At 32.2% G+C, this 11,214-nt stretch overlaps 1 protein-coding gene across 1 annotated transcript; it reads left to right on the forward strand.

Moving 5' to 3' along the window:
- The first annotated feature begins 1,137 nt into the window (after window positions 1-1,137).
- LOC127862477 (QRFP-like peptide receptor) lies at window positions 1,138-10,485 on the forward strand. Its single transcript, XM_052401628.1, has 6 exons — window positions 1,138-2,081; window positions 6,349-6,470; window positions 6,775-6,898; window positions 7,574-7,776; window positions 7,955-8,045; window positions 8,733-10,485. The coding sequence occupies exons 1-6, from the start codon at window positions 1,758-1,760 to the stop codon at window positions 9,177-9,179; spliced, it is 1,311 nt and encodes a 436-aa protein (XP_052257588.1). The 5' UTR covers window positions 1,138-1,757; the 3' UTR covers window positions 9,180-10,485.
- The last annotated feature ends 729 nt before the right edge of the window (window positions 10,486-11,214 follow it).

Consider the following 11,214-nt stretch of genomic DNA (forward strand, 5'->3'; position numbering starts at 1 on the left):
TGCATTGTGTGAGTACATGCAGATATAATATAGCAATTTATCATTGTGATTGTTAAGTTACCTATGTAGGGAAGTTTAAAACATCAGTATTTACCTTCCATTCTCATTCCAATATGTTCCCGCATATATCGCATACATTGCGATGGATACGTTAGTTGTGATATTTTAAGGGATAAGGAAAGACACCTGAAGTAAAAAATGCTGCCCTAAACTATAATACCCCTATGCAATGTTTATTGTATACAAAATGTACAATGATGAGAGTTAACTCGTTCTATTGGCCGATTTCAAGTTATAAAGTGTGAGCGCTCAGTTTTGTAAATACAGATTTCAATTATATATTACACGTTTGTATACCAATTATTCTTTGAACACTTTGACATGGGCCCTTAATTAATGCTAATTATGTATTTTTCATGCAACAAGCCAAGCACACTATATTCGTTCATTTTCATGAGCTTAATAATTATTAATGAAATGTCATCGAGGACAATATACATAAACATTGTAATTTAATTCCTTGTTTAAAATCCTTGTTGCATACAGACCAGCTTGCAATGAAGCTAAAACAAATAAAAGCATGTCCCTTCAAATAAGAACATTATATAGCATACAAATTCTTCGTCAATCAAAAGTTCAGGTTAAATATTGTATATATCACTTCGATTAATAAACCTTAAACTAATGGGTAACGTATATGGACCGTAATCATGGGGGGTGGAACATACACGCGATTACGTGGACATTGTACTGAAACTTGATAAATGTATAGTGGCAAAATGAAATTTAACGATTGTTGTGAAAAGGGTACGAATGATACGCAATACAAACAATACAATACAGAAAAAGAAAATGCAAATTGTGACTAGAAAAGGAGAAGAATACGTCTCGAATGAATATCTGCGTCGAGAAATGTGTCGCAATTTTCATCACAATCAGTCAAAATTAAAATCCCGACATTCATTTCGATATATATCAAACATCAAATCAAGTCCCGTCGGACCATAAACTATCAGCGAACGTTATCTTTGCCTTCCACTCAGCATCAGAAGGAATAATTGACTTCGAGCACCAGCTAACGCTGAGGCTTTTCAGAGCGTCATCTTATGGAACGCATTTCCATCCTGTGAAAGCCGCTGCATGCGACAAAATTGATATCGCCGAAGTATTTAATCGTGCGTAGTGCAAATTGTTTTTGTTCCCTCTCGAGTTTTTATCACTCATTTTCTCAGTCGTTAAGGTTGGCAAATAGAAAACGGATACTGATAAATTTTCATCAGAAAAGGAGGCAGACATCAAATTATTTTCGCGTTGCTTTAAATACAACTCAGAAGAACGGAGATAAATGTTTAGAAAATGGAATGATCAGTGAAAGAGTTGCGTCGAATAAGCCGATGCTCGCTTTGGACGTATTTTTGAGCTGAAAATATATTATTTGATAATATAATTAGTTGAAGTCGTTATTACTGACGGGTCGTGTGGATAATAAAGACAGTGAACAGTTAAGTAAACAATCAAAACAAAGAAAATAACATAGAAATGACAAAATGAAGTATTGAAAAAATATGCATTTGTTGCTTATTGGTTGTTACAGGATAAAGAGTGTCGGACTTCGCCGATTTCCATGGCAAAATTTATAACGCATATATAATTTTTATGCTAATACTATTTTCATGCGTTCTTGTATGTGAACGTATACTTATAGTAATGCTTCTTTAACATTTAATATTTTATATAAACATCACAAATCGTTTAATATGTCTAACGAGGACAACATAACTTCGTGGGATTTCAATTTACTAAACGTGACCGTCGGATATGAAGGCAAGGACACTGATGAGTTGAATGACAGTTTCGGTAACCTGACAGCGGACTACGAAATTAATTCCTCGCCGCCTCTAGAGGAGCTCCTTTCCGTGTCGATTGTCTACGGCCTGACCCTATTGCTGGGCGTGGTCGGTAACATCCTTGTCATCTTTTCAGTCACCCGCTACCAACAGATGGTGACCACCACGAACACCTTCCTTTTGAGTTTGGCCTCAGCGGATTTGCTACTTGTCTTGATTTGCGTCCCTGTCAAAGTGAGTTTTACGGTAGCGTGATTTACAAAACAATATTAAGCACACCCTTTTGTCCGTGTTAATATATATTTAAGCTAATATTAAAAACTATTTTTATTTGTATAGTTTTTGTAAAGCGTCTGTAAGAAAACGTATTGACCCTTTTCCTTTGCAAACATTTGACTGACAAATCGCATTGTTTTATTTTGTGAAATGACGTCGCCAATATAAAATTGCGTAACGCAAGCTACTCGTTTAAGTCTGCATTCGTTAAATCAGAAGATCATGTCGTTTTCATAATAATAATTTATTATAAAAATATATCTATAAAATTATAACTAAATAATTATTGAAATAATTAAAAAAATGGCACTCGTCATTCAATGCCATATTTTATTACATGCATGCATGTGATTGATTAATTAAATCGAAGAAGCAAAAGTTACTTGAATGAAATGTGGTAAAAATGACGATGAGTGTCACTCGTATGTTTGCTAGAAGATCCTTAATTTATTTTCCGTTTATCCACGATTTATTATTTTATCAACAAACACAATCTTAAAGATGTGCTTCTGAATAATAAAAGAATTGTTATTTGGACATCGAAATGATTTATGTGTTTATCTTTATGTTTGTTTATTTTACATCGATCGACTTAACTACATTATACTTAATTTTTAACAAAATAATTTGCACAACAAAACCCCTAACATTTAAATTTATTATAAAGTAAGTATTAAAACCGTATTAATTGGAAAATATATATCTAACAGTCATATTATGAATATTTAAAGTAATTCATGAACAAAGATATATATATATATATAATAAGGTTATAAATAAATATACGATTAAGTTAATTAAATAATTAATACATAATACAAATAAATAAACTTGCTTGCCTAATGTGGCAAAACTTTATCGAATTTGTCATTTTGATTTCCTTAGTATTTAATAAAGATGCCTTATAAATTTCACTCGGTCGTTTGCTCACACATAATATAAAATGAGTATCATCACCGGTATTTTGTGTTTGACAGTCACGTCATTCTACCCCAATGACGTTGCATACGTATTACAATACAATTTATCAACTATAAAATACTTCATATTGTCTGAAATGAAAGTGCAAATTAAAAGAGTTGCAATTCGCAAGGCCTAGCACATATTTGGAACTCGCATGTGCACTAAATAGATTTGGAAATCCGTTATTAATATTTCAAAAAGTAATCATATAAGGAGATAATGTCATTTTATTACATTTTCTGTAACAGGCGTTCATCAAAATAGGAACGAATGAGTTGCAAACATTAATTGTTTCTTTCTCAATCAACGTAATATTTCTTCTCCTTCAATTGTTGTATAAAATCTTTTTTAACGACAACTGGAATAGGCTTTTGCTAAAAATGCATTTGTACAAAACAGAAATATTGAAATCGTTTTAATAATATATAATTGTTTATGAACTTGCATAAAAAATGCGTTGTGCAAAAATACATCTATACACAGAGTTTATTAGCATTTAACGTCAAACTAATAAACTTAAGCAATAACTTCTTTAAGAATAGCAAAACGAATACACAACACCAAAAACTTATAATAAGCAAACATATTGTTAGATTTCTATTTTATTAAGGTATGACACATAAATTATTCAGAAACATTATCGGAATAACGTCCTTCACGAAATAGCGTCCTTCATACTTTTCTGCGATATTTTTACATTACAAACGGACTAGTTATACAGGAAATACAAGGAAATAGTGGACAATACAAGACATTAAAGGACAATGCAGGACAACGCAACAGAAAGCACTGATTTTGAGTTCGTAAAAACCACTTATGTGAGCATCAATTAGATGTAAATGGATAAATGCCGATAAAAACATTATTTATTTCTAACATGCTCGGACAAAAAAAAATTGAATGCATGCGATATTACGCGAAGTTAATTACAGGTTGTAATCCTTAAAAACGTATTTGAACTTGTTGTTAAATTGAGCCCATACATAATTTAGCGTCCTTCATACTTTTCTGCGATATTTTTACATTACAAACGGACTAGTTATACAGGAAATACAAGGAAATAGTGGACAATACAAGACATTAAAGGACAATGCAGGACAACGCAACAGAAAGCACTGATTTTGAGTTCGTAAAAACCACTTATGTGAGCATCAATTAGATGTAAATGGATAAATGCCGATAAAAACAATATTTATTTCTAACATGCTCGGACAAAAAAAATTGAATGCATGCGATATTACGCGAAGTTAATTACAGGTTGTAATCCTTAAAAAACGTATTTGAACTTGTTGTTAAATTGAGCCCATACATAATTTAGCATAATTTGTTAACGAGAACGCACCTAGCATGGGTATTTTTTTTTATAAAGGACTTTATTTCACGAACACGATATACTTACCTGACAGACGTTATGGACGGGAGGCCTTGTATTTGTACGAAACGAAATCTTAACATTAAATGAACTTGAATGCACTTTGCAATTCTTACCTCCGTACACATGATGTTGATTGTTTTCGCTACTGTGATGTCTAACGGTTCTATAATTAAACCTACTAGGCAGCAATGAACAAACAGTTATAAGTACACGCACTACTTATGGGACATTACAATAACAATTAACAAAATTTACGTACCAAGATGATTCCCAATGCAAATTCTTTTTCATTTTCAGATAAACAACAAATGTTCACCTTATTAGATTTGTATGTACTCAATCAAACATAATAAAAGATTGACGTATTGGAAAGTTTAAACTATTCCCAATGGCCAATTTAGCGTACATGATTGAATAAAGCACATATGATTGAAAAGTCAATTAGGAAAATTCATTAAAAATTGAATTCTTTTTAGTAAAAAATACATTATTTTGATTCTCGCCTTTCGTATTACGATGTCCATTTATTGTATAAAATTTCAAATCGATATTTTTTAAATCAATATTATGATGGCACACAGCTAGTTTGTATAGCATCTGTCCGTTACATGAATATCTTCAGCAGATGAACGTGTCATTGCAATGGTCATTATAATAAGATATATTTATATATATAAGATATATATATAATAAAATAAGAAACAGTGTAACGGTTTGAGAGAAAGGTTTGTTTGCCCATTTACACTCCCCAAAACATCAACTTCTTCTTTAAAGATAAACAAAAATTGTGCATGTTTAAACCGGGGTTCTCTCAGCATAATAGACGTTAAAGCGTTTTTGAACCGCTATCTTATTTTTATTTTAAATCAAATTACTGTAGAGTTACGCACTTTCTCGGAGTCCTTTCGGAGTAACAAACAAAAAGGCGAGTTTACACGAAGTTTATTACAGGTTGAAATCCTTAACAATATATTTCAACTTTTTTGAAAAAAGTGAGCCACGCACTAGCGTAATTTGTCTAAAAAAACGAGCCCAACATTAATATTTTTTATTTCATTTACTCTGTTGATTGAAATGACATTCTGGCCAGACAAATTAAACGGACGCCTCGTAAAAGTACGAAACAAACTTATAACACTTACTTAACTTATCTGCACTTTTGAGTTACATAAATATTTGATGTATTGTTTTTATACGAGATTCTTGTACAATCAATCATAAGCAGTTAAGTGCAAACATTAAACAGTTAATGCTCTTAAATGAGGTTTTTCAAAAAAGTGATGGGAAATAAGCACATTACGTCCTATACAAGCTTTTTAATAATTTCCGATAGTCATAAATAACTTAGGACAGTTTCCATCAATGAGATTTTAATATACTCATTAATAAATGGAAATATTAAAACGTTCAGGAATAAAATATTAGCTAATATAAATTTGTAAGACGGAGTCATTGCACAACAAAATTAGAACTGGCATACACAACAAAAACATGATTTAATGTTCAAAATAAAGATTTTAAAATCTTTGAAATTGTTTAAAGTTGAAAATGTATTTGTAATTTTGCACATTACGTTTATATTCGAATATTCGCATTGTTTTAATTGACTACTTGCTAGTTGCAGTGGAATAAATTGTTGTTCGTGAAAGTTCGGATGCGTTTGAATAAAATAACTAGTCTTCATGTGCTATTCAATTTTAAAAGTGCATATTTTAATATGCTTTGCTTCACAAAGCCCCAAGCAGTCAGACGCTTATTGAACTCTTATTGGCAATAATAATAGCCATAACAGTGATCATACGATATGCATTTCTGATAAAGATGCGTTATATCGCATCTGCATTGCTCACACATATTAATGCCTGTATTGACATTGATTCATTACAGTTTGCCGCTTTCTTTTCGTATATGTGGAGGTTTGGCGAATTCCTTTGCAAGTTTGTCCACTATATACAGAATGTTTCCGCCGTGTGTTCTGTCACCACGTTGACCTTCATGAGTTTGGAGAGGTAGTAATAATGATTCAAAAAAATTACAACAGATACAATCCTTATACGAATCACTATAGTGGTATTGTATATAATAGTGTTTATTGATATTATCATTATCAATATTATAAAATACAGGATAATTAAATTACAAAAAAGTCTATGATCGTATTAAACTGGTTATTTATTGTCATAAAGATATCAATAAATACTTTTTGAGTAGAGCACTTCAAGATCATATGATCTATTTGTATATTGGTTATACCGGGTACATACGATAGTATTGCCAAATATTACACATATCCGTTCTAAATATTCAATATAGATATTATGCAATCGTCCATCCAATGAAGGCCAAATATTCGTGCACGGTGGGGAAAGCCAGAAAAGTGTGCACCATCCTCTGGATAATGTCCTTCATCCTGGCTCTTCCGATCCTGATAGGAAGAGTGAGTATTTATTGCTTTTAGGCAGTTTTATTTTTGTTTTGTTTGAAATAAATGATATTATTGTTGTTTATATTTGATAATTACGTATCATTTGCTCTTGAGTGATTCCACAAACATACATCATGAAGCCCAAGCATGACACGAGATGTGTGGTTGGGAATGGTGCGTAAAACATTAAAATAATCTGATGCGAGTACTTATTCTGTAAGGTATGTTTACAGTATAAGCCATTCATGATAGCTTAACAAAATGCATACAGTTTCTACACAAAAAGCGATTTATTAAAATCTTTAAAACGTTATACATGCGAAGATACACACGATTTATATTTATATTTATATGGGATGTATTAATTTATTTGAATAGAAATGAAGAAAAATTGTCAATAGTTTAGGATGAATAGGGTTACAAAACGTAATAAAAGGAAATCATGTATAACTTATCTTTGAACGCTGAAAAGTAGGTACCATTGACGAAAATCTTATTAATACAACTACAAAAGGCATCGGAGAAAGTGCGTTATACCTCATGCAAAAAGTTTATGAGCATGCAATTAAATTACAGTATACGATAGAACAATTCTTGCATCATATAGCAAAGACTGGTGAAATGTGTTGACCTATACGATACCATAATCGCATATGATTTAATTCATCCTTGGTCTCGTTTTCCCAGGTACATATTACAGTCGGTCTCTACCGGAAAGCCATCTGGTGCATACAGGAATGGAAATTACCCGCGTTCAGCATTCTTTACGAGGTGTACATGTTTTGCATCTTGCTGGCCATTCCAGTGACCATCATGACCTTTGCATATGTTCGAATTTGCCGTGAGCTTTGGTTCATCACACAGCATAGATCTCTTTTGAGGAGTGAATCGTTAGTATCTATAAACATTACTAACTATTAATTCAAATTATAACTGCACAATGGTATATGCTTGCTTTTGTGTTTGTGATGATTTGATCTTCGTTCATTAATTTCATTACAACTTCAATCTACCTATTTGCAAAATGAAACATGCAAAATGTGCAGTTAAAATATTTCTTTTTTCCAGAGGTCATTCATGTAGTTCGAAGTACAATTCTAAAAATCAAGTGACTACATTAAAAGTGAAATTCGTCGACGACGACAACACCAAAAAGCAGGTAAAGTGTTGTTGTCTAATGTTCTCGATCAACTTTTGATTTGGTTTTGGAATAATGAATATAATATAATTTGTTTCTTTAGGAGAAACCATGGATTCCCTTTTAGTCTACATTTATGTATACATTTAATTTATGAATTTTATTTGTAAATCATAAGTACAACATGAAGATAACTTAACGCATGGGCTATGGGAATATTGTTTCCCTGTTAGTTTGTTTTTCTTATGATTCAGATTTTATATTATTAGAAATTGATACAGCCGTGCCAACAGTGAGAATTTTGTGTTTTCGATGCCGTTGAACTTATTACGACACAATTAAAATCATAAGGCGCATTCTCTTTTTGTTGTTGTTGTTGTTTCTCTAACTTTGATAATACTCTGGTATAAATAATTTTGGATTCCCTTTTACTCTACATTTATGTTTACATTTTATTTATGATTTTTTTTTGTAAAACATAAGTATAAAAAAAGATAACGTAACTCATGGGCTATGGGAATATTGTTTCCATGTTTGTTTTTCTTATGATCCAGATTTTATATTATTAACAACTTATACAGCCGTGCCGACAGTGGGTATTATGCCGTTTAACTTATTACGACACAATTAAAATCATTGGGCGCATTCTCTTTTTGTTGTTGTTGTTCTTTCTTTAACATTGATAATAATTTGGTATTAACAATATAGGTGGTAAAGATGCTAGTTGCTATAATTCTGGTATTCGTCATCTGCTGGGCGCCAATCACCGTCAACAATCTCTTAGTCTCCTTCCAAGTCCTGCCGACCCTTCACATAGGATCCCTTAAATACATCCGGGAGGCGTTCCACGTCATGTCCTACGCGAATAGCTGCGTCAACCCAGTGGTCTATGGCTTCATGTCAAAGAACTTCCGCCAGACTTTCGTTAAGTCCTTATGCGGATGCCTTCGAGGAAAGGACTACATTCGGCGGCAAATGTTTAAGAGCCAGACTGAGGTATCATTCATGACGGATGAAGCGTACCCGACACGTTTTGTGAACGCTGATCGCGGTGCGATTCTTACGAAGCAGTGCGCCGTCGATGATGACGAGCTTTCGGACGTCGACGGTAACAAGGAAACGGATGCTTTGCGGCAAGATGATACGCAGATATAAATGGTCAAATATGTTCCGGATGCACATTGCTTTTCAGTGTGATTTCCACACGGCGTTCATCCAGAAAGAATAGCTGTTAAAAGGGCAAAGATAATTATCTAATATCATGCTATGTACTGGCATGCGTGGATGTCGTGCTTGTTGTAATTTATTTCAATGTTAAGTATAATAAATGTAAGTATTTGTGTTATTTATGCGTTATCTGAAACTGTAAGTCTATATTAAGTTGGAACTATATCGTATGTCAAATGCCAGATTAGATACAAAACACTTACTCGAGGGTTAAGTTTTCAGATTGTACATGGATGTAATATCTAATCAATATGAGGGATGTCAGACTTGTCTGAACGACAGTCAGATGAGTTTGTAACGGTCTCTCAAGGGAAATCTCTCGTACTCAGACACACTGGTAGTACTTGATTTGATATTCGTGCCAAAATGTGCAACATTTAAATGAATTTATACGATAATGTATAATATCATATAAGAGAGGCGGTTAGTCGATAACTTGAATTTCTTGATATTGTTAAAGGTTTGTAGGCCAGCACAAGTTAAAATGTACTTGTCAAATGCAATACGTTTAAACATGAGATGAAAAGAAGTCACCAATACAAAGAACATTCGGTACTACTTCTCAGCAATGGCATCGATTATGATATCTAAATAATAAGTTGTACAGTGCAAGTGAAAACGTATGTTACCAAATATCGACGGGAAGTTTCTTTACCTTTTCAAAAAGTTATATTTCTGGACATTAACAAGTGTGTTCAATATGGTATTCCTTTTTTTAATTCATAAACGTTTGTGAACGGGACAACAATTCCATTCATTTTAGAGATATTGTGTGCAATCACAAACAGCTATTTTGTGAAGTACAGTCATTGTAATGAAAGTTAAAATAGCTTCACCATAAACCACAACTGTAAATTAGTATTACCCCTGTTTTAAGAGGCTAATATTATCTGATTAAAAGTAAAAACTAAATGCGATCTTTATTATGGTCAATATATTTATTTTTAAGGTTCTTTTGAACGTGTTTAAAGCAAAGACATGCTGCCACCTAATGAATTAATGTTGCATATTTGACAAAAAGAGTAAAAAAGCCGTTTACACATACATGTATGTTTGGTAAAACTACTAGATTGACAGCCCGGACTTATATTATTTTATTATTTTTTTTATATTGGTAAGAGCGACAAGTTGACATATACGTTGCTTATGATATGTGATTATTTATGTGTTTATGTTGATTTGTATGACAACGGCATACGTGTCCTGGAGGCACTAAATAGTTACCAAATATAAAATATACATGAATGACGTTAAATAACAGTAAGTATTTAACACCTATAGCGATAGTTTCCAACTATACTTATTTTTTTAGTCAATGAGTCAAAGCGTAGACTTTGCCATCTTAGATATATGTTTGTAAATAAATATGTATTATCCCTTTTACTTCGAAATAAAAGTTTATTTAGCATAAAGTTATATAATGTTCAAAATACGATACAAGGTGAAAGAAATACTAATACAATTGAAATACAAATACGTTTAAACAAACATGCGGAACAAATATTTGTAATGATTCAAATAGAAATGAAATACAGAGGCATGAGGCCAAGCACTGTTGGTCTACTCATCAGTTATCAAATACCAAATAGAGTGTTCAGTTGTTCGATTATGTTATCTTATTTTGCACAAACACGTGTGCAATAAACCTTTTGTATTTCATTCATGATAGTGAGGTAAGGCGATTAAGGGTTATACTAAGAGCTTGATGAAAACAAAACAAAAAAATACATGAACAAAAGTCGCTTGATGTTATTTACATTTGACACCAATCGATTACAATAACGAGCAATTTTCGATCAATCGAAAATGACGTCATGTCCTGAAATCAAATGTGATATAAAATTATAAAATATTTTACTGATAACTAGTTTGATAGTTAACTCATTTTCATAAATAATAAAAACTAATTGGACAGCACAGTAATGGAAATTTACTATTTGACCACCAACTTAGCTTGAACCTG

This window comes from Dreissena polymorpha, chromosome 16, assembly GCF_020536995.1.
Source record: "Dreissena polymorpha isolate Duluth1 chromosome 16, UMN_Dpol_1.0, whole genome shotgun sequence".
Taxonomy (NCBI): domain Eukaryota; kingdom Metazoa; phylum Mollusca; class Bivalvia; order Myida; family Dreissenidae; genus Dreissena; species Dreissena polymorpha.

What these genes read in the sequence shown, in the direction of transcription:
- LOC127862477 (XM_052401628.1), top strand. Translation starts at nt 1,758, where the DNA reads ATGTCTAACGAGGACAACATAACTTCGTGGGATTTCAATTTACTAAAC. An exon ending in TCTCTTTTGAGGAGTGAATC is followed by an intron (nt 7,777 to 7,954) that starts GTTAGTATCTAT and finishes TCTTTTTTCCAG; the next exon opens with AGGTCATTCATGTAGTTCGA. An exon ending in ACGACAACACCAAAAAGCAG is followed by an intron (nt 8,046 to 8,732) that starts GTAAAGTGTTGT and finishes TTAACAATATAG; the next exon opens with GTGGTAAAGATGCTAGTTGC.